Consider the following 24,768-nt stretch of genomic DNA (forward strand, 5'->3'; position numbering starts at 1 on the left):
ATATTCATTTATTAGTATTGCATGAAGCCAGCACAAAGTAGTGTATCCAAAAATACCTGTCAATGACCTCCAGAGAAAAGGAATGGCATGAGAGTGATGCTGCCTGGGTCTTTTCAGATCTTTGCTCATGGCTGGACTTTCACAGGGTTCTTGCTGCAAGCTCCTCAGACAGGACTGAGAGGTGTCAGAATGGAGGTGACTGTGCCTGGAGAGCAACTCTTTCCACCAGCAGGCCTCCACAGCTATCCCAGATACACTTTATTCACAGATACACTTCATTTTTGTTCAGCTTTAGTAACAAAAAGGTGTCTGTACTCACTGAATGTGCGGATGACGTCGCTCGGTGCGCTGGAAGGGCTGGATCCAAAGGAGTTTGCTGCTCGGATGGCAAACTGATACTTTGTGTTTGGGAGAAGTCCTTTGAGAACCATGGACTCCATCTGGATCTGCTCTCTTATTACCGTCCAGTTGCTGTCAAGGTCTGGCCTTGAGGATCAAACAAAGACCAGATCTTGAATAATTAAAGCTGGCTGTATAAATTAGCTGCATTTATACTTTTCTAGGGAATACACTAATAAATGACTCAGAAGTCTACTAAATCATCACTGAAATCCTTCGCTGTTAAAGGAATCAGACTGTGCAACCCACCATTACCAAGCTGTGAAGCCTGTGATGTTAAAACTGTATAATCATACAAACCAAATTACTCAGATTTTGCTTATAAAATAAAGGAACAATTGATAAATTCAGTTAAGTTTATCTGTTTTGTGGATTTTGGATTCATAGTTTTCAAGTGGGGGTCTATTACCCACAGTTCCCACCTCCCTACGTGGCTGTATAAAGCAATAGTTTGCAATAGAGGGAAAGGTCTTGATTTATTTCTGAAGAGTTTGTGTTCTAATGCCAGTAAGTCCCTTCAAACATATACAAGCATTAGCATGATGAGAATCCAGCATTTGATCACCCAGGTAATCAAGTTAATCCACTTACATATGAACATACAGACCCAAAGTCTTCTCTTCAGAAAAACAGACAAAAAAAACCAACCCAAACCAAAAAAGCTCAAACAAAACCACCAAAAAAACCCACACAAACAACCCACAAAACCCACAGAACAACAATGCACAGAACACGGCCTGTGTACCTGGATTTTGCAGCAACATTCCTATAGCTGCTTTTGGACAATGCCTGGTTAACTCCCCATTCATACTGGAAGCCAACTGCCAATAAGCACTTCTCTAGGTGCCTTTATACTTCCAGTGAAACCAGTATAACCATTCACACAGCAGTTTGTTATCAAGTGTTTAAAGTTCATGCATACAGGCACGTTGAACTTGTACTTCAAGTACTCTGAGAGAGTATTCTGATGCTTTCACACCATTTCCACTCCCTCCAAAAGTGGCCTCTTCTTATCAAAGACAGAACAAAATAAGAGGCTAAACAAATACAAACAACACAATAATATAAACATTCACTCTAGGCCACCCAAAATATTAAATTAAAGTTTATGGAAGTAAAATAAGGACAGAAATAACTTCCAAAGAAAATTATTCAAGTGTTCTTGCAGTATTTATTACAGGAAATAACCTTCAAGTGCACCCTGAATCTACCAGTGTTTACACAGGACTAGCTGCAAACGTCTCCAACAGTCTTCAAATTAAAAATTATAGCACAAGGCAGGCATTTTGTATTTATTTATTTTCAGCTGAAAGGAAATGCCAAAGTTAATGTATGTTTTCTTTTAGTGGTCAATACAAGGTTTATTGATCGCTGAAGTCCATTGCTTTGTGCCAGCATGGCAAATGCAGTGGCAAAGCAGTAGTTCCCAGCTGCCTGTCTCAAGCACACAGTGGCACACAGGACATGAGTATTTCATTGTCATGCTAAAAATAAAAACAAAATCAGACAAACTCACAAGATGTAATGATAGCTAAACAGACCATCTTAAGTCACCCTTCACCACTATTTCCTGGTAGACAGAAGAGGATTTATTTTGGCTACTCTTCCATTGTTTCCCTCCTCTGAGCTTTTGATGCCTGGGCCAAAATGAAAATATATAGTGTTTTCCAAAAGAAAGCTGTTAACACTGCCTCCTTCCAAAGGCTTGCTTAGTAGTGTTTTCAATTTTCCTGTACACATCCTTTTTTGCTTCTAATTCCCATCCAAGGAATTCCTGCTAGCTCAAGGACTGCCTCTTTGCAACAGACCTTGCCTGTGTGTCCACCCAAGTGGAAACAAGACACCTTTGATGAAGGGTCCCAAAGGAGGCATTGCACCCTGAAAAGATCTAGGAGACAACACAAACAGCAGGCTAGGCTTCAAATACACTGACTGTCCCTCCCAACATTTCCTTCTGCAGAAGTTTATAATAAAGGAAATGCCTGCAAACATGTAAGGATTTGCAGCTGAAGGAGAGGGAAAGAAGATTTATCACTTGACCTTTGCTACTTCTCCAGAATGCTCCCTGTGTGAACAAAACAGTATGAGATGAAAACATGGCAAACAGATGGGGAAAGGAACACAAATTCAGCTGGTGAGTGCATCCAGGGCAAGACAGCTCCCATGTTCCCTGAGATGACAACGTTTTGTTGAAAACTGTCTTCCTGGTCCTTTTTTTTCATGTTTTATTTCAATGTGTTGCCAACTTTTACACTGGATGGGCTCATTGTGATGCCACTTTTCCCATTTTTCTGCAGTAATACGTTCCCCAACACAGGGGACAACACCTTGCAGGGCAGCTCCAAGCCCTCTATCTGTGACTGGGGAAATCAGACAATTTCCATGGACATTGCCAGCTCTTGATGCAGCTGTGCCCCTCCGACACATAAATGCTATGCAGAAAGAATCTAACACAAGCCATAGTGGGTTTAAGATAATAAATAGGTTGCTAAAGCCAATAGGACTGGACGGGTATAAACCAAGGGCAGAATTCCATGCCAAATGTACCCAAAATTTTGGATTATTACTTCATGTTTTAACTTGGAAACTAATTCAATTCAAGAGGGAATTCTCTCTGATGCTGAGAACAGCAATTTTATAGTCACTTGAACTTCCTTTTAAAATCACCTGGAAATTATTTAAGTGTGAAGCACCCCCTGATGTTTCTGATTGTTCTTCTGTGCCATATTTGTACTCATCTCAAGGGGAAAATTCATCTTATAATGGTTTTTAAAAGTATTTCAGCAAATAATAAATATGATGACAAGTACATACATCATCATTTGCAATGGAAAAATCTCTTGTATAATATACTGCACTATAACATATTATTTTTAGTAACTATTATTATTTTACATTATTGTGACACTTAGAGCAAAATAGATCAACTGATATGTCAGGCCATCTCTGAGGAAAGGAAAAGTGAACAATTTTGGTAACTCATTCTCTTGTTAAACATTCTTCTGATACAATCTAATGTTGTTAAGCACTTCCTCCCTAATATCTTTCACTGCTCCTTCTTCATCAGTTACTTCTTCTTTCAAGGAGTTAATCTCACAAGCAGTGAGCTAAATACTGAGTCAAATATGCCTGTTTCATGCAATAATCAGGGAAACAGTATTAAAAGTATTTTTTCCTAGACACTGGGAGGTGTCTCCCTGGTCAGATCTGTTGTTTCAGGTTCTTTGCAAACAAAAGCAAACAATGACTGTCTGATTCAGTGCAGTGCCAGAGACAGTTCAGCAGGGAATGGATTCAGGGATAGATTTTTCTGGGAGGGAGAGGGAAGGCTTCAAACTAATCAAGAAATCTGTGCACAACACTATGCTGAATCTGCACCACCCTAACATCTGAATACTAATAAATCTCCCAGTTTTATCAGCAGAACCTGCCTAGAGTTCACTGCAGCAGTTTCATGTCACTACCAAGATACTGAAAAATTTCCTTTGCCTGCCAAGATTAATATTAAAAGCTTTTGATTTCATCTACATACCAATGAGATGAAAAGAAAGTGACCTAATTGTTTTAGGGCATGTGCTGCTAAACACTTGTGGTTCTGTAGCTGCTATGTGGCTATAAAAATTCTGATAAGTTAATCACCCAGTTTAAAAGATCATGTAGGCATTCAACAGATTAAAAATCTGAGTATTTGGAGTATTTGAGTGAAAATATCCAAGACATTTTTAAAAATTAATTTTGCATAGTATCTTTAGGAAAAACACCAAAGCTTGTATGCTTAAGTCTGGGGTCTCGCTTTAGAGACTTTCATAAAAATGTAATTTTTCATTAAATATTTCTCACCATTAATCAATAGAATATTTATACTGAGCCTACAAAATTGCACAGACATATATATGTTGGTTTTATTGCACATTCCCTTAGAACTATCCAGCGAAGAGTGAGTCCATCAGTGTCCTTCCAGGCTTTCAGCATTTACACAAGTGGGAATGTGATCTCCTTAGCATCCTCTGTTAGTCAGCAGCACAGCAGAGCCTGAATTAGCTCAGCTCATCTTATATCTGAACCTGCCTGCTACCCTCCACTGCCTGTAGTGAACCAACTACTTCCTTTGGTCCCAAAGGAAATCCCTTAGGCAAGTGCTTAAATAAAGCACCAAATTTAGACCCTGAGTAGAGACAGGATGCAGGCTAGCTCTGGTTCTGATTAGATTCTGGTATCTCAAAACAATTAATATACTGAGTTTTCATGAATGCAATGAATTTACCCAGTATCACAGCTGAGCAACTGAGAGGAGTGTTTTGTCCCAGCATGTTTTTCCTATGGTTAAAATCATAAAGTAAATTCTAAGGAGATGGAAATTACTTAAACAATGTCATAGTTTTTAGACATTCGTGCTGTGCCCAAGCAAAATCACAGATTTCCATTAGAAAGTAATTAATTTTGCAAAATCACAGGATAATGGTGTATTTCTTTGACATAAGAGGACCCAACTCTAATTTACTTGAACTGATTTGTTTTAGTCTTACACTATTTTAATTTATTAGCTTTAACTCATGATTTTACATTTTATAGTAATTAAAGCTATATGCAGCAAAAGACAATGAAGCTTGAAGTTAAATGTTTACTTTTAGCTGCCATTAGGGCTTATGGCTCATTGAACTTACTCCAAATATACAACCAAGCTTCCAAGTCTAAGAGAGCATAATCCCAAGATTAACAAAGGCACTTTCAACTTAGCTTTAAACCTCAAACTAAACAGTGTAATCAAAACATTTTGCTGTTAGCAAATTCTTTCCCAAAGTCTAAAGCCAATGAAACACTGAAATTTCAATCAGTTGCATCTTTTGACCTAAACAGCAGCTTTCCACTCCCTGGCTGAACAAAAACATTCAAGGGTGCACTTTCAGTGTGTCAGATGGAGATGATGGTGCCCACTTCTTAAATTAGCAGGCTCCTGGTGCTATGAAGAAGTTTACATAAGCCTCCAGGTTCCACTGTGCAGTCAAGCAGAACACAACAAAATCCTCTCCCCATCAACTGAGCAAATGAGAAGGAAGAGATGGAGAGAGAGCAAAAAGCTCAGATAAAAATTGTGTTCAAAAAATAGATATTGAAGAAATTTCACTTTAGGTCTACAGCAGACATTACACAAAGGAGATAAGTATCTTCAGCCCTCATGTCCTGCCTCACAGTGCACCGAATATTGGAGGGCCTCCAACTCAATATGGGGGCTTTGAGCCCAAATACAAAGTGCATCAGTTAACAAGTAGGTTTTCAGTCTGGGTATTCTTTTTGCTTTATCAATATCTTTTTGCTATATCAATATCTTCTAGATTGTACCCATACTTTGAAAATCAAGTTCTTCCTCTGTGTTCTAACAACAACAATTCTTTTTTAACAATTACTATGTTTTCCTTAAGAACAAAATTTTTTGACCTTTTACACATCAGAGTAGTTTAAGAATCAATTCTCTCTTCTTTTCCAGGAACCTCAACTAAAATCTGGAATCAAGTATTTGCTCAGAGGATTAAAAGGGTGAACTTTATATTCACCGTAAGGGTAAACATTGAGACAAATAAAAATAAATAGATTTGTATGCAGATATTAGCTCTCACAAGCATTTGAACAGTCAAGTACAGACACTTGTTTATGCTTGCAGATACAATCACCTCCTCCTAACCCTTTTTATGCAGCTTATAAAAGCAATTTGACTGGAAACTTCTGACAGTCCAGTTCTACTGCTGCGCATTTTAAGAGTTAGTCATAAAAGAACAAAAAAAGCACCCCACCAACACCCCACTTTTCCCCCCAGATCTAAACAGAGATCAACATTTCATGTAAACTTGATTAGCATAACAAAGCAAGTCTAAATTCTGCAAGCACAAGACCAAAATGACTTTAAGTTCAGGAGGTGTCTGGGTCTGACAGTGGGTTATGTGATTTAGTCATTTAGGGGCTACAGTGCTGGGTTGATGATTGGGCTGGATGATCTTGAAGGTCCCTTCCAAAACTGATATTTCTATGATACTATAACTTTTGTCAGGTAAAACTGTCAAACACACTGAATTTTCAGTCCTCAGATTATTTTCTAAAGAAGCCCAGGGAAACCACTCTGCCAAACATCCTTTTTTCAGCATAGTTTGACAGCATTTGATGACAGGAGAAACTTAAAACTTCAATAAACCAGGCCGCTGTTAGAGGAAAAAGATCAAATGAGACTTTTTTTTTTATCGGAAAGTATAACTTATTGGTGATTTTAGAACAAACTGGGTACTTTCTGGTTTTTTCTTTAAATTTCCATGGTAATTCAACACACACTGAGAGGAAAACTAAGCATACAATACACAGTAAGTAAATAAATCATATCTATATGCAGTTGAATAGTGCAGTTGAGGTTAAAAAAGCCCTAAAACACTACAGTGCGCAAACACTGAAATTCAGACTCCACTAGCAAACTTGCCTGATAAACTCCACCATGTAGTACTGGATGGGAGAACTCCCTTCACTCACTCCAGGCTTCCAGGACAATGCAACTTCTGAATCAGAAACCACCACGATCTGGGGCTGATAGGGTGGCGCAGGAGGCATGCACTTATCTAAGAAGAAGTGCAAAGGAGTAGCATTAGAGAAGCAGCTGGGTTGCTACACACAACACACAACCAATTTGATTTAGGAATCAAATTCGTAGGCTTCTCCCCTCACGCTATTGCCCCCCTAAAACCCTAAATAGGTGGAAAAGTACCAGTGAAATACCGTGATACTGCACATGACAGAGGTTAGGTGTGCACGCTACGACATCTGCCCTACCAGTTTTGCAACAGAGCCCTGCAGGCAGAGTTACCTTGGGATAAAGTTGTCACCTCCCTGGGCATGCTGGGCCGTCCTTTCCCTGCCCAGCTGTACGCTCCAACGCTAACGCGGTGTGCAGTGCCCGGCTTCAGGTCGCCAATAACAACATCCTGCCAAGCCAAGAGCAGACAAGCACGTTGTGACAGCAGTTCTGTGTGACTAGGGAGGGAGCCGTGAGCTGGGGCTCAGGGATCTTCCATGGTGTTCTCCCTCTACACTCCTTGGAAGATTGTCCCCTGCCCAGTAAGCTCAGAAACAACAAACACAAATAGAATCATGTTTCCTCTCAAGCTGCAGCCTCGCCCCAGGGGAATCCACAAGGTCGATCTGGACCCATTTCTCAGCATAACTCATAAGGTTGCAGATATTTGCATTTTATATCCAGCTTTTTCACTGGTGAAGTCAAAGACACATATTATTCCCTCTGTTGAGCCAACTGCTAGTATTTGGTATCAGTCTGGTGTGTTTTCCCCTTTTTTTTTTTTCTTGTTTGTTTTTATTTCTCTTTTAAATTCAGAGGCCATAAAACCTCCTGAGAGTGAAGCAATTTGATGCAGTGTGAACCGATGATCCTCAATTTCTCACGGAGCAGAGCCCTATCCCATCATCTCTCACAATTTTATGAGCTCAGCTAACAGCCTTGACCTGAAGCGAGCATTTCCCTTATTTGTCCTTCTGCCATAAACACAGAAAGATTAACCCACAGACAACTACTGTAAAGGAGGCAATGCTCAGCTCCATGTGAAGAGCTTGGGCTGATGAACACTCTTTAGAGGAGCCTGTTCAAAAAAAAATAGAAAACATCATCAAAACATTACATTTCATCACTGGCTGCTTCACATAGCATGGATCAGCCTCAGACATTCAGATCTGATCTTTAATGGAGAGTGCACACATGTGAAAAGAAATTCAGTATTCTTTACCTGCAGCCTACCTGGAATGTCTATGTTAATCCCTGATTTATGAATTTTGACAGCATATACAAGAAAAGAGAAATATCAGGTTCTAGACCACAGACTGTTGCGGTGTGAAAAATAAGCACTTACAAAAACCTGTTTTACAGCTATTGTTCTTCTGGTTTTCATTCTCTGATGTTAAACACATTAGTCACAGCGCATTTGAAAATGTAGAGTTCTCCTTTTTCTTCATATTGGAACAAACTTTAAGTCTGCACTTCCAGTTGCATTAAAATAGTAAACAATTCCAAAATTTTATTAACTGCTAAATTTCCTTTTGATGGTCTTTTGGAAAAAAACACTTCCTCTCTACTCTTTGGGGAACTTACATTATTACTCCAACATTGTTCAGCAACACCCTGCCATCTGTCATTTCTGTGGACGTGGTTTTGGAGCTCCAACACTGATTTCCTATTAATGGGGATCACCTGACCACTATCTTGTTTTTCCATCATTCACCCTTGATCTGCTCAAATGATCTGGACAAGTCTGAGATGAATCTGGGATGATAGCAATGCTGGAATAGTAACTGTCCAGAGAGAGGCAGCAAGAACACTCACTCTGAAAGATTAATCTGGGTCTCTCACAGCTGAAGGGACTGAGGTCTTTTACAACGTGATCTAAAAAGCCAGATGCTGAAAACCTTGTACCTCCTCCTGGCGACAGAACTGATGCCCCTGCTCCTGTCTTTCAATCCTCCACGCCAAACACACTGTCTGTCTGCCCTTAAACTATGTGCATTTTTTTCCTGCCAGTATTCCTCTTTATTACAGTCATGCTTATGATGAAAAATCCTTCATTATCTGTCTTATTGTTTCACACTATTCAGGAACTTGGCCCTTGGAGGGAGTTAGATATTCATGTATGTGCCTCATATTATTACCTCCAGACTCAAGTCTACAATAAACTGAACTGAGAGAATTTTTTTAAGTGCCTGGCCAGTCAAGATCAAAGCCCTGATATCCTCTAAGGTATTCAGCAAGTTCAATGTGTGGGCCCTCAAAACCTCAGCAAGGTGTACCCATATCTCACACACATGGCTACCTGACTCCTTCTGGCAGTGGCCTCTCCATGAACACAGCCCTGAAACACACAGTGAGTATCTCTGAAACCAAACATCTAATCTTCAAGGATCAGAATATCAGTGAATAAGTAAAACTTCAGGACACCATCAAGCTACCCTGATCTGTGGCAATGTCAGGGAATACCCTCCTCACAGCAGGAACACTTTCAGAGGAGATCCTGGAAAAGAAACACAGTTCCTTGTGCCCCACTGTCCAGTAGCCTTGTAGTACATATTTAATTTCTTTTTTGCTTGTATTTAGAAGACAGGTCTCAAACCCAAGTTCTGTCCCTCTCAGAAGAGACAGAGTGGCCTCACAGATAAAAAATATAGGTAGCATGTGGAAGAGTTATCTCCATCCTTTTTGTAGTGCCCCCTCCACTCAGATCAGCTCTATATTTTTTAGCCTGATGCCCCAAACTCAACACTCAATTGCTGATGATGCTTCAATAGTCACCAACCTCACTTTCTTGCCTTGCATGACTCTTTAGCTAAAATCCTGATAAATGACACTTGGAATTCTCATTACAATCTCACACTGTTGAATGGGGTGAGGCAATGTGATGCCTATTCTGTGGTAGGGGAGCCAGTTTCACACAGATTATCCCATCTATCCTTCCCTGCTCTGCCACACAGCTCGCCTTCCCTACAAGTGTGTTGAAACTGTTTGTGAGGCTCAGTAAACCGCCTCACAGAAACCAGGATTACAAATTGTTTTCCAGAGGAATGTCTGTTTTCTGTTTTGTTTTAATCCAAAAAAAAAATCAAACTCTGGATTACAGCACAGCTGCAGGAACTGAGCTGGTTTTAATGACACTCTCTCCCCTGGCGACAATTCCTTCCCTGAACTACTGGTCTCAGCTGGTCGCTTCCCATTTTGTACTGGTGTGTTCAGTGATTTGACAGGGAGCAGTGTTGCCCTCCAGGGCTCTGTGCCCAGCCTAAAACCTCCCGTTTTTAAAGCCTACTAATTTTTATTGATTTTTCTTGTTTTTTATGTGTTCTGGAGTTCCTGCACATTATGCCCCATTAGAACAACCACCTACATTAAATGGTACTGCATCTGCACTTCCCCTGGCTGCTGTCACTTACATATTCTCTACTTTATGATGATATAATTCACAATAATACATTATCCACTTTGCTAACACACAGGCACAAAAACAGAAACAGGCAGTGCAAATCAGCTCTTGCTGCTACAGCAGTCCCACGTGGCCCAGAGAAGCCTCCAAGAAAGCAGCAGGGTCATACCCAGCACCAGGAGAGGAGTGATGGAAACATTAACTATGCAGACTTAACCACAAAACTCTTGCAGATTTCTGATGAGTTTGGTATGAATACAACAGAAAGTATTTCATCGAGAACACCACTTCCTGGAGGATTAATGACAGCTGGGAGCTGATTAATCCCAGCCATTCATACTTCTCCACAAGTACCCCTCAGAAGTGTTATTTTTATCAAGCAGAAAAAAAAATGCCCAGCATGGAACTTCAGTTCTGAAATGCCATAATCCAGACTCAGCTCAGCTAGGATTGAACCAGATAGTCCTGGTTCAAGTGCATCTTGAGGACTCAGCCTCCTGTAGTCCAAAAAAACTCCCCTTATTTCAGACCACAGAAGCTCTGTGAGCTCTACCAACCATGTGAGATTTCTCTATTCCTAAAATAGCTCTCAGAAAACAAAAGTTTGCAAAGGCTGTTGATGCTAGGGATTTCAGTTACACACTGAAATTGCTGTCCTTCTCCCACCCAAACCCCAGCACCTTCTGCTTGCTTCCTGCTCACAATAAACCCAACCTGTTTACTGCTCACAGGAAGCAGACTGGACTGAGCGCAGGACTGGAAATAATCAATCTGATTAATTCACCAGCTGCAAAGCCATTAAGAGAGTTGGTATTTCTTTCAAACTTGTTTTATACTAGTAGCTAGTCTCCCACTCCTTCCTCCTGGGCGTTGCAAGGCTGGCCTCTTCCTGTGCTCCTCCTCCTCCTTGGCTCTCTCTGGACTGGCTCCGGTTTTTCCCTCTTCATCTCCTCTCCAACTGCCAGACTTGGTTCTTCCTTTCTACCGTCTGTCTGACTACTTGTCTGTCCCCATAATCTCTAAATCCTCACTGCCTGGATATATCTCATCTTTTACACAAATTTACTCCATCAAAACAAGACATCCATAAATATCTATGGTGACTGAGAAAATGGTTTATTCATCACTAAAAAGGGAGCTACTTTGCCTACACGTATCCACCTTGTCCACCTGTGGATTTTGAGCTTTTTGAGACTACTATTTTGACCGCAAAAGATCATGTAAAAGCACTACATAGATTCAACATTTGAGATCAACTTTTGCGTGTGTCTGTGGAGAGACTGAGTCAGAAACATTCAATTTTATTTTTAATCACATCTGTGACCAAGTTTCATGTGAAGCAATACTTACAAAAATTGCTTGTCCTTCAAGTTGACCCTAGGAAAAAGCAAATAGGACTTGTTAAGAACTAAAATAATAAAAAGTGATGGCAAAAGCACATAAATAATGGGTCAGGGAATTAAAACAAGACCAATGCTGCAGCCTATAGCACTCTGTGTGGCTGTTAATCATCTGCATGAGTACTGAGATACACACTTTCCTCTCCCAGTGATTAAGAAGTACTGCTGTTAGGATTAAGATAATAAAAACCAGTGCTGTTTGATCTTTCTCAGCACTACTAGCAAAACTAGTTTTTAAGAAACAAAAAAGGTGAGAAAGGAATACAGAGATAAAGACAAGAAGGGAGAAAATAATGCATGAATAAAGAAATGATATATAATGACAACAATATTGTTTTATTCACTGTGATCCCAGAATCCTGCAAAAGTCAGAACTGACAACCAGAGGGATGGAAACCTGCACGAAATCTGAGCAACACCCTCACTCATGCTTCTAGTGAGGAAGTGGGGAAGAAAAAGTGAAGGAAAAAAGAGAAGGGAAAAAAAAAATTAAAAAAAAAAGAACCATAACTTTAAAAAAAATGGAGAGCAATGAGAAAAAGTATTCCTTTCAAAAACAAAATAAACATCAGCAGCTGGGAGAATCTTCTAGAATATGAACTTGCAGCACTCCAACTAAAGTGGCCATATTTCAGGAGGCCACAGTCTCACACAGAAGCAGAAACACTCTGTGTGTTAACTCACACAGCTGTGTCAGACACTGCAATACACAAACAGTGATAATGCAGCTCTCTCTCATAGACTCGTGCAATTCCACCACTTCCATGTGTGAAAATGCAGGCATTTAAGATTAAAAGTTCTGTTTTAGTAGATTTCCTGACAAAGGTCAGTACAAGGAAGCTGAGAGCAAGTCCCAAAAGTTTTACACGATAAAATGGCAAGACAAGAAGGAGAAAAAGGGCATCACTTAAACACAAAAAACTTGTGATTTCCTTTTGCTCAATATCCAGAGCAGATTTGGGACTTGGATCCTCACCATATTTCACAGAACTACAAGGAGACAGTTGCAAGTTTCCACTTGCATGTTCTGCTCCAGTGTTCTGATTGTTGATGAAAAGAAATACTCACCATGCTAATCATATCCAGACTCAGGGGAACATCGTGTGAGAGCTGTTTAACTGCTTTGTCACCTTCAACTTCTGAGTAAAAGACCTTGGGAAGAAGATACAGTCAAACCAGTTACAGCAATAACTCAGTATTTCAGAATAACTTAAGAATGAGTGCACCAGTGCATCATTCTCACACTGAGGACAGAATTTGAGCCTGTGATCCCCTGCCTTTTCAAATGCAGGAAAAGCTGAAGTTCTTTAATATTCCTTACATATTTGCTAGAAGTTGTCAGTGTGACCAAAGGACACCACCACACAGTGCATACACTTACCTAATGTGGAGCACAGGTGTGGTGCTTGTAGCACAGGCCTGAGCTGTTCCATTGTGCATCACCTGTCTGTGGTTAACATGGACAGCTGAAGCGTTGTGGGACTAGTCTGCACTACACAGACCCCTTACTTCATGCAAGAAAGAGGTTGACATTTCATGATTATGACATTATAAGAATTGCTCTATCATAAAATGTCTGTCCATGTCTGTTGCCATGTACTGGAGGCTAATGAGACAGACAATCTCCTTTCCTGTGCACACAGACCCAGAGATGCCAGAGGGTCAAGATACTACAGTGAAGACATTTTGAGTAGAGCACTATCGATGCTGCTTGTCATTGGTTTTATGATCATGCCACACACCAGCTCAAGGCTTAAAAAAAGAGGTGGAGCTGAAATGCTTGATCTGCATGCACGAAGAGTGACCACTGGGTACGACTTAGGCCACTTACTCCCTGCACCTCTGTTTTCACAGAGAAGGGAGGACCCAGCTACACACAGAGCCCAGCTGAGGCAGCTCCTGGACACAGCAAGTGCTTTTTGGAGTTTTAGACTACTATTTGCTAGTTCATAGCACTTTACATAACAATAAAATGAACTCTGCAGCTGGGCTGCACTGGTGTCATTTACAAGACCATGGGATAAAGGAGCATGTGTACTAGAATTACCTATTGCAGGGATTTCTCTCTTTCTCTTAGTGTACATTAATAATAAGGTACTCAGTAGTATTCTGCTTCCCACCTTTTTATATAAAACTGAATTTTGGGCATTTTATTGCTGGAAATTTCAAATGTCTCCACAGAAAATGCTAATAAGAAAAACTGCTATTCAGGTTTTTTTTGTTGTTGAAGGGGAAAGCAACACATTCTAGTCAACATCTCGCACCTTTGGTGCTAATTTCCCACTGACTCACTTCTATTTTGGGACTGAGTTTCATTGCCATGGAATACCTGTTAAAACAATACCTTACAAAAATGAATGAATGGCATGTTAGTGCTCACTGTTTTTCTTCTTGCACACTAAAATACACTAACCAGTTTAGCCTAGCCCTTCTGTTTTGTCCTATAGGCAGAAGGTAACATGGCAGAGGCTTGATGGGGGTCAGAGACTTCCCAAAAAAACTGCTGAGCACAACAGGAAAATCATTCAGCTTCTTTAACAGAAACTGACTTCTGAGGTAGGAGGGAATAAAACAAAAGCCCTTTTGATATTTATGGCTGCAGGTGGGTTCCCAGGGATTCTGTGCAGTACAGTACCATATCTATCTAGGAAGAGATTCCATGAAACAGTCCTTCCCTTGTACCTGCTGCAAGTCTGGGAAGTTTTAGAGGCTTTGTTTGAAAACATATTCCTGCTAAAGTAATCCTCAGGCTGGAAGTACAAGTCAAAGGATGTGCATGGCCCTCACTTGCACTGTGCAATATCGACCTGCTCTGCTATACTTTACTGTTTTATCGGAGAGCACTGAGAGCCTTGCAGGAAAACCACAACAGAAAAGCAATCTATATCCACTGCAGACCCTTGGCATCCACCCCAAATGCCCATCACAGCTTGTTTCTAGAACATGAGCTGCTTGTTTTTTAAGGTTACAGCTCAGTCTGCTCAAGCCCACTGTCCCCTGGCTGCTTTCTGGGCAGTGGCACTGTTTGTGAGGAGCAGGGGCTGTCCTGCTGGCTCCAGTGTGTGCAGCCTGAGGGCAGGCAGCAGCACAGAGCATCACCTACCGTGTACCCTGTGATGGTGCTGGCGTGCTGCTTCGGCATCTTCCATTGCACGCTGAACGCCGTGCAGTTCAGTGAGTCCAGCAGGATATCCAGAGGAGGCCCCAGCCTATCTGCTAAAAACAAAATGGCATTGTGTGAGGAGCCACAGGACAAAACCCCTCTCCTTTAGCTGCCTGGCAGGTATGTCTGTGAAGAACAGGCCTGTGCTGGCCTCACTCCAAACTGTCAAACACATACCACTACTCAGATTTGACCTGGGTGCCTCTTTCCCCTCTCCACTTCTGACTTCCAAGGTAGCAGTGGAACACCAGGAGAGGGGGTGCAAAGGGAGACATCTCCTCTTCTTAGTGGGCAAGCTGTTGCTTAGCTTAGGAGCCAACTCATAGGCTTTTAAATATGTTTGTGAGATGCTGGATACTACCCAGGACCCAAAGACAGGGACATGCACACACTCGTACTGCTTGTACAGTACAGCTGTGGCACAGATTCAGACTGCTGGGAAGGGAGAGAGCCAAACCATGCCAATTCCCTGGGCCCTCGTCCATTTTCTTCACTAGCACGGACTGAGTCCCATGGATTCCTGCTTGGTCCAGTGGCTCTGAACACAGTGTGTGCTACCTCCTATGCTCACCTTCTGCCCTGCACTCAGCAGTAGCTGGAGCCACACACCACCTGCCACCTAAAGGAGGGGCAGGGACAAGCAGCCAGGGATGGTCTATCAGTGTCCAGTTAAGAAGCATTTCACATTCAGAAAACAGCTTTCCAATCTTCACAACACCCAATCAGGCAGATTAGCATTTCAGCTGCATTAGTAATAAGGAAGAAAGAACACCCCCTAAACATTCACTCTTAACATATTCATAGCATCCTTGTGTTACTTTCTGGGGAAGCTCTATGAGACAAATTTGCTGGAAGGCATAGTTGCTGAAATAATGAATTTTAACCAGCAATGACAAATAGTCATGTAAGGCAAGTTTCAAATTCATATTCTGAATGCACTATAGGCCAATAACATTATTTACTGAAAGTATTTGGTGAATAATTTGGGACAACAAATAAATTTGAACAAAATGCAATCCATTTGTAGACTATCTGCAAACAGAGAGACAACATCTGTTTAATAAGGAGCCACTCAATGAATTATTCACTCAGCCCTAGAAAACACTACTATCTCCAGGTTGCAGATGATGAAAGAGACCCAGAGAGCCAAACAGTGACCTCAGTTACACTGGCCTATAAATTGTCACTGTGGAGTAAATGCAAGGCCCTGGACTATGCCAGGGAAAACCAGAGCAAGGAGCCAGGGAGGCCTGTATTTTTATCCACCCTGTTTAGCTCTCCCTAGAAGTTAGGGAATTCCCCTAACACAACAGGGATATGGCTGTATGCTTGCTTGGGAACCAGGCACAAGCACCATCAGCCCTAGCAGTGTCTCTGCAAGCAGCCTCAGGTGATGGCCATGGCTCACCACACACTGCATGCTGCCCTCGGGGTGACAAAGCCCTGTGACAGGCAGGCACATGGCACTCGCACTGCTGGGCACCTCCTGCCTCGTGCTCAGACCAGGAGCCAAGAGGAAAACGAAAGCCAGTGGCAGCTGTGACCCACGCACAGAGTTATTTCCTGGGGAGGATCGAGGGCAAGGCAGAGAGGAGTATCTCATGCAGCACGGCAGTCCCAGAGTCTTCTGCTGTCACCACTCCTGGCCTGACAGCTCAGTGATGTGCATCTGGGGATTCAGAGTCACTTCTGGTTGTCAGAATTTCTCACAACCTGGCAGAAAGTAAAAAATGTCCATTTCTGGACTGAACTTTCCCTTCTCAGCCACGGCAAGGTGACGGCAGGATCTGACACAAGCATTGTTTATGGCACAGAGCTGCAGGAGATGTCATGGCTTTTGAACAACCGTATCAAAGAGGTTTGTCAGCTGACCACAACTGCTGCAGCACACGTCACTGCACTACTGACAAGCCATTTTGAGATAAACCTGAGCTTAATGTATTTTGCATGATTTTACAGAGCATCATGTATTAGGCACACTAAACACAGATATTGAAGCTGGTCTAAACATTTATGTCTTTATGTCAAACATCATGTTTAGACTATTAATAATAAAGAGTTTTCAAGGGTAAAACTCTTGGGGTGTTTGTAGTTTCTCCTACAATTGGGGTCAGAAATACCTCATCTCAAAACTCAGCACGAAACTACTGTTAATCTGGTAGGACCAGGAACTGTGCAAAACCACAACAGAGCCTCCTCCCCTCTCCACCCTGTGGATTGGGAATCTGCAGACAAAGGGAATGAGACATATCCACTACTTGTAGATGCTCTGAAGATCTGCCTGAGTGATGATCCCCCTGCCAGTGCCCTCTGCAGCTGGGTCAGTGAATACCTAAGAAGGCATGGAGATTTGCTCAGATCACAAAGAACAAGGAGCCAATTTATATAAGCAATAAAATTAAACATGTTTTGTACAAACACAGTCATTCCCATTTCTGGCCCATCAGGCATAGAAAGTTCAATACTGTCCAAAATGTTTTTATGGTAATGGGAGCAATGACTCCAGTGCCATGCAAAGAAGCCATTAATCAAGGGGGAGCACTCTCACACATATTATGACTACACATTGTGAAAGTATATCAAACACAAAAACTTAATGAGGATTTAACCTCATTAGATAAACAATGTTGTGTTAACCTCATTAGATAAACAATGACAATGTTGTGTTTACCTTTCTGCTTACAGCTACTTTCCTTCCCGTTTATACATCTTTGGTTCCGTACTTCTAAGAATATGCAAAAAACACTAAACCAGTAAAAAAGTCACCAAAGAAGCTCACCAAGTAAGCTGAAGAATACATAAGAAGTCTCCCTGAGATGAAGTAAATTTTGCCATTTCAAAATAATGACCATTACTTAAATTTTTGCTTCACAAAAGCAACTCAAATTAAAAATGGTGAAAATGCTTATGCCATCAGTACAAATGTCACTTCCATTGTGGCTCTCACTGCCACATACAACAGCCTCTGCCCATATATGAAACCCCTGTGGGCTACCATCAGGGTGGCCACAGGCTAAATGAATGCCTCCTGGGAATGCTTCCCAGCCTGGGCCCATCAATGCTGGTATCCTTTACTGCAATGAGGAGATGAAGGGTGGTGAGGCAATGTCACAGGTTGCACAAAGACGTTGTGGATGCCCCAGCCTTGGCATTGCTCAGGCCAGGTCAGATAAGGCATTGAGCAACCCAGTCTAGTGGGAGGTGTCCCTATGACAAGGGGATTGGGATTAGAGGGTCTTGAAGGTCCCTTCAACCCCTTAGCGTTCTACCATTCTGTGATTCTGTGTACCAGTGCCTCTGGATGCTCCTTGCAATCACTGAATCCACCAGCAGAAATGTCACTTCCATGTCTGCCCCTGTGATTTTGTGCAGTTACCTTGAGTAGAAACACTTCCAGTGAATCCACCCTCTGCGGCCAGGCCAACCATGCTGGCCTTGTGCAGGGCTCAGGAGCAGCCAGCTCATCCGGATCCTTTCCTCCAGCTACTGCAAAAAAACTGCTTTTGCAGGGAGCTCTTCCTTCCTTCCTTCCTTCTAGTCACGGACTGAAACAAAAATCTTACTACAGTGATGAACAGTTGTGAGAAATAAACCTCAGCTTCAAGCCAAATACATTTCAAATGTTCATAAGCTTCACATTAAAAGCACTTCAGATGAATTGGATAAAGCTCATCCCTACTAGTATATACTACTAGTACTACTATTTTAGAGCAAATTTCAAAACTGATTCAAATTTTAAATTAGATTAAAATATTAGTGATTGAATACAGTTTTAATGTTAAACACTGATGAATGGAATATCTGAAAGGATTTGTGTTAGAAATCTTTCTTTTAGAATTTTAATCATATTTTGAATTTAATCTTTTATTTTTAGATGTTGCTGTATCAAAGCATGCAGGTAGTCACAGTTACTTGCAGATCCTGAAACAACATGCAAATTCACTGATACAATCCACATGCAATAATACAGTAATACATTTAAGGGAAAACAGCTGGTTAATTTAGTCTTTATGAGTTTGTAGTTTGGAAAATCAAACTATTTATACTACATTTTCTGTACTACTCTTAACGAGAGAGCACAAGCCAATAAAAGGAGATAAGCATTTCACTATTTTACTCCTAAATCTCTGTGGGTAACAGCCTAAGAGAGGTACTGACTGAAGAGCTCCTTATCTTCCAGGTTGATGTGTCTCCCATTTGTGTCCCACGAAACAAGTGAAACTTGTTGATGAAATGCCAGCTGTCACTACTAAAGTGTCACAATGTAAGAAAAAAAGAGTAAAAAAAGCTCAAGAAAAACAAATCAAACTAATTCTACATTGAAGTTTTCTGAAAAAAAAAACACTTTCTAGAAATACTTCTGAATTTTTTCTGTTTGAAACATTGTGTTCACCAATTCACCAAAAAAAAACTCCCTAGGAATTTTATTAAAAAGCATTTTATCATTGTAATAGCTGTTTCTGAAGGAAAAACTTGTCCACTCCAAGAGGTGAAACAAAGCGTAGAACAGTCCATTCACTCTCTCACTGAAATATTGGTGAAATTCTTATTTATTAAACAATTAACAGTGATAAATAAGGTCTTTTTTTTCCCTTATTTTACAGACTGAAAGTTATGCAAACACCACAGTGGAAGGAAGACAACACGACAAACTGAAAAGGTCAGGAAATTCTAAATGAAAAGAATATGCCATCTTTAAATTTCTTTGAAGCCTTTTCCAGCTCCCACTGCCCAGCAGCAGTGCGTAAGAGAGCAAGAATTTCACAGCCACAACAACTACAAAGGACAAGGACTTGAAACTGGAAAATCTCAGCCAGCCTGTCCTGGTTCTGCACCCGGAGCAGCCACATCCACACACTGAAAATCTTGACACTCATTTCTCTGAATGAATCACCTACCACTGCACCAGATCCTGCAGCAGAGATGGCAGGTAACACGGCCCTAGAGAGGCACCAGGGTTTTGGATTCAAACCACAGTGCACAAATCTTTGGAGAGACTAGGCTGACCGTCATTAGTCCTTAAAAATACTGCAAAAGAAACCACAATGAAAAAAATCTCTCCACATTTTAATAAATAACAGGCTTGGACTCATGTGATGTTTTGCTGATGCTTATATAGCATCTGTTATCTGCCCCAGGGACAACCGAGGTGACAGTCACTGGGATTTTTATAGCCCAGCAAAGGGGAATGAAGGATTCAAAGCTCAGAACTTAAGCTACAGTGCAACACCACGAATCCAATTAAGAGCAAACAGGCACAATGTCTCTGGTGGCTTTGTCGTGGCTTTTCCTGCAGATCACTGAACAGAAAGGCAGCAAGGGGAAGTTCTCTCCTTACACTCCTTCCTGGAGCAAGGCTCTGCTCCCAGGAAGGCTCCAGCTGCAGCAAAGGGAAGGAGAGAGGAAGTGAGCTCTGCACAGTGCAACAGTGACTTCCAGGACTGAAAAGGAAAAGCAGTAACTATATGGATGCTTATGCCCTGGACACACTTTTGAAGAATTCCTGGGGCTGAAGGTTATAAAAACAGGGGACATCATATCTCTGAGCAAAGGTCTAGTTTGTAGCTGTCTTGCCCTAGTCAAAATGAGCACATCAGGCAATCTCTAGGCAACTCTTACAGGCTTGTGTTTTTAATAATTACTGCTAGTTTGAGTCACACAAGTGCATATGTTCATACCTTGTACCTGCACCTGGATAACGTGGGGGAAGTTATGCTTTCCTAATGGAAGCATTTTCCACTTCCAGAGGAAATGGAGTATAGGTGCCTGTAAAAACCCCCACCAAGACTCTCCACTTGCATAATTATTAGTGTATTTCTGGAAATCTGAGTCAAAGTCGAACACTTACTCCTCTAAAACCAGGCTTGTGCTTTGCCCATTGAAGCCCCAGTGCTGGGGCATGGCTGTCCTAGTTCCTGATATCTCTGCAGCACCTTGGCCTGGAAGAGGAAATTGGTAACCAGCTTCCTGTTCTTGGAGAAGGGACAGGATGGGACTGAGGCTCACTTCTCCCTTCTCCAGCCTACAAGCTGCTTGAATGCGAAGCTCAACACTTTTCCTGTCTTGGGATTTCCTGTCTGGGCTCCAACCTGCCTTGTCCCTGTGGATGTATCCAGGGACTGGCAGGCTGCAGCCAGCCCTGTGCCTGCCCTGCCACTGCCTGCCTTCTCATCAGCTGCTTCAGCAGTTTTCAAATAACTTCAAAAAAACATGTCTGAGAGATTTAACTTAAGTGCCAGAAGGTAGCTGAAATCAAGCAACAGTACATCACCCTGTCTTTGTAATAGACTTTGTAGTCAGCACCTCCTCCCGCCTCTTTTTCTCATGGGTTATGCATCCGAGGGGCTAGGAAGCACTGGGGAGGAGCTTCAGAAACCACAACACTTCAAAAAGTAAAAAGGCCAGTGAAATCATAAAAAATGCCAAATAAATAACTTGAAAATGTATTATCCCATCAATTAATACCACTTATTTTTCAGATGTTTGCTGTCCAAATGTTACTAACTCAATGGAACACATGGCAAAAATTGTTTAAAATAGTTGAAAAGTGTTCTCCTTGATGTACCTTAATTGTTCCCTTTATCTACTACACATTTCTTTCTTGTTGAAACCCAGAACAAAACAGTTATTGAAGAAACATCTTACTTGGTACTAGAAAATAATTAAAGGGGAGCTTCCTAAATAGTGATCAGATAGAAAAAAATTACAGACAATCACACACGCATTACATACACACATGCAAAAAGATTAAAGTGTAAAGAGGACAAAGCTGACCATGTGACAGGCAACAAATGTGCAGGGGGAGGACATGACATGCAGCATTTGGGTTTCCACAATCCTTCCAAGTCCTGAGTGACTGTTTTGAAGCTCATGGACACAAACGATCTCGTCCTGCCCCAGAAAGTATCACAAAACTCAGTGTGTGAATTTATTATCCCTGAGGTTCTAGCACAGGCCTCAGAGGTACACAACACAAAGGGTAGCAACCTCCCACCAAACACTTTATACTGATCACAACACCAGAAAACACTCATTTCTCTGTAGAAAGCAGAGAAGTTTGTCCAGTTGATGTTTTCAGTCCATTACTGGGAGACTGGGTGGAGGAGAGCTCAAAGGAAGATAAACTTGCAAGGTGAAACAGATGTTTCCAGGAGATCCTCGCGACACCGCAAAATCACAGAGGGAGTGAGGCTGGAAGGCACATTTGGAGATGTCCTAGTCCAAACCCCCGATCAGAGCAGGCTCAGCTGCACCAGGTTGCCCAAGACTTTGCATAACGACATTTGAGTATCTCCAAGGACAGAGACTCCACGACCTCTCAGGCTAAATTCTCAGTCACCCTCCCAGCAAAAAAGTATTTGGTCATGCTAAAGGTAATATCCTGCTTTCCCTTTGTGTCCACTGCCTCCAGCCCTGTCACAGGGCACCACTGAGAAAAGCCTAGCTCCATCTTCATTACTCCCTCATCACTTATATACACTTTTATGATTCCCACAAGTATTTTACATCTCAAGAAAATTTTCTCAAGGAGCAGGAAATTCTTCCCCAGCTCAGTTCCTCCATTAGAAATGGGATCATGTCAATACCTTCTGCAGTCAGCAAGTCTCTCCATTCACTAACACTATCAGTAAAAACAGAGGAAAATCTTTGTTTGTACTAAGTGACTGAAATAACTGTGGTTTTTAAACCTGAATCCCTGCACTGATTTAGGGTGGGACACAGCCTGTGCATTCTAAGAACCAGTAACAAGCAGCAGGATGTGAGAGCTAAGAGCCCGACAGGGAAGGACAAAACCCTCCTTGGTGCAAGAGATAATGAGACATGGAAATATATCCCAGCATAAAGAACAAATACATAGGGCAGAAAATAGCACATGACCCAGGCACAGCTATGATGTCCACACAGCTAGTATCTAACGCTCCCTAATTGTCTCAAAGCATTCCATGCTCACTGTCTCCTGCAGCCTGTAGAGTCCAACCCTTTGTCCCAAACCTCTACCAGGGCTACCTCATGCAAACCATGCCCTTTACTTGGCATCAGCTGATCCAAACATCTCATTTTTTTTCCCCTTGTAAGGCCCTTTCAGGTGCTGTCTTGTTCTTTGTCCAGAAGTCCTTGTAAGAACTGCTTATATTCTGCAGGTTTCTTCTTCCATCCTATGAACCTATGGCTCTGCAGGGGTAAATGGCTGGAAGGCCCTCATCTCAGCCTGCTGAGTGAGTCTTCTGGCACACACATGGACAGAGAAACAGTTCTTCACTGCAAAGTTCAACTCTGCCATTGTGACTGAACAGTAAAAATGGGAACATTAGCAACCTGCACACCACAGGTTCACATGGGAACAAGAACATCATGAAATGGGAACGGGAACTGAAAATGCCAGCAGGACACCAATCTCCATGCATGGCTGGAGTATCAGCTGCAATGCCAACATCTCTGAAAACAATCATCTTCATAAAATGCCTGCTTATTTTTGGAAACATGTTACCTTCTCCTGTAATTGTTTAGAAAGCAGAATATGAAAGAGACCTCACATTTCAGTTCCAAGGAACAGATTTTGGCTTCTGCAATCTCTAATTAAACCACAAAAATTTTGGTCTTAGACATGTACTTTCCATCATCTACAGTTTGACAGGTTTTGTTCACAGTTTGGCTTCTTTTTTCCTAAAATGATACACTAGTCGAAATTTTTAATGCATAAAAGCAATTAAACTTGAGTGAAATACTGTATAATTTTTGCCCTTAGGTTTTTTTATCAGAAGATTTTTGAACGCATAAGCACAAAGCCAATCTTTATTTAAAACTTTGTATGTGCCACAATACCTCTGGTACAGCACAAAGATCAGAATGATGCCTGTAGTATGATCAACTTTCGCAGGATGTTCATGTCCCATCATTTTAGAAAGTCAATTCTGCAAGTTCCAAATGTGCATAGGTATTGATATATACCATCGTTTTCATAGATGCCAGCAATTTTAACCTACTTTAAAATTGAGAGAAGTGTGAAGAGTAATCTGTTTTGGGATTCTTCCAGCTTCAGAAATCTTTCTGTGCAAATAAAACTGGATTGACTATCCTCTGAGGATGTGGGGAAACTCAGAACCACTCTGTCCACTTCTCAGAAGAACTGTTCTTGACATGACTGCTATCTGCACTGTCATATAAAATGTGTTTATTAGCTGTAAGGTTACCACATATAAGGGGAAAGACACCCTATCACTACTTGGGGATACACTCAGAAAGTCATGTTCAGCTCTTAGCACCTGCATATGGTTTCTATTTCCTATTTAAAAAATTATCCAGGATAACTTTGGCAATGCTGGAGTGAGACATCTTTTTAAGAAAAGAAAACCAATGCATTTTGGCTATCCACCTACAGGGATCCAACCCAGGGGAAGAAAGGGTTTCTCTCACGACCACACAGCTGTCCTATCCCTTTTGAACAAATGGCTCCCTTTATCAATATTGTGTGGATTCCTTTTTCACTAGAGGCCAATACCCTGAGGGACTTTCCTCAACAGTAGTCTTTACTTCTGAGTGTAGCTCCCCTATGTTCAGTGGAGGAGCTGGCATGAACCTGGTGTATTTCTCACTATACACCTCTCACCTGCAGAGTTTTATGGATCATCACACAGCGTATCATTATCTAGGTTTGAGTTAGGCACCTGGTTGTGGGAAAGCTTTCCCCCTAAGCCTTCAATTTCCGGGGCCTTATGCCCTCCTGAAGCAGTTACTTTCAAAAGGAATTCTGGTGTGCTTGTTCTCAGCTCAGTGGCTCTGAGAAGTCTGAAAAAGTAATGTTGATATTTTGCTGTGGTTTGGATGCTGACATTATCTGAAATAACTAATCTGGTTG

General features: G+C 41.5%; 1 protein-coding gene across 2 annotated transcripts in view; it reads right to left on the reverse strand.

The window, feature by feature from the left end:
• Positions 1-24,768, reverse strand: part of EGFLAM (EGF like, fibronectin type III and laminin G domains) — a 75,014-nt gene that overhangs the window by 44,545 nt on the left and 5,701 nt on the right. The window contains exons 2-7 of one of the 2 annotated variants that reach the window (XM_059873794.1): positions 14,853-14,965; positions 12,818-12,901; positions 11,700-11,726; positions 7,241-7,358; positions 6,860-6,995; positions 320-486 (exon numbers count right to left, since the gene is read on the reverse strand). In XM_059873794.1, the coding sequence (XP_059729777.1) occupies positions 320-486; positions 6,860-6,995; positions 7,241-7,358; positions 11,700-11,726; positions 12,818-12,901; positions 14,853-14,965 (645 nt within the window). The remainder of the gene's footprint in view (positions 1-319; positions 487-6,859; positions 6,996-7,240; positions 7,359-11,699; positions 11,727-12,817; positions 12,902-14,852; positions 14,966-24,768) is intronic. The other variant, XM_059873793.1, reaches the window with a different exon arrangement.

Source organism: Haemorhous mexicanus, chromosome Z (assembly GCF_027477595.1).
Source record: "Haemorhous mexicanus isolate bHaeMex1 chromosome Z, bHaeMex1.pri, whole genome shotgun sequence".
In the NCBI taxonomy this organism is placed as follows: Eukaryota; Metazoa; Chordata; class Aves; order Passeriformes; family Fringillidae; genus Haemorhous; species Haemorhous mexicanus.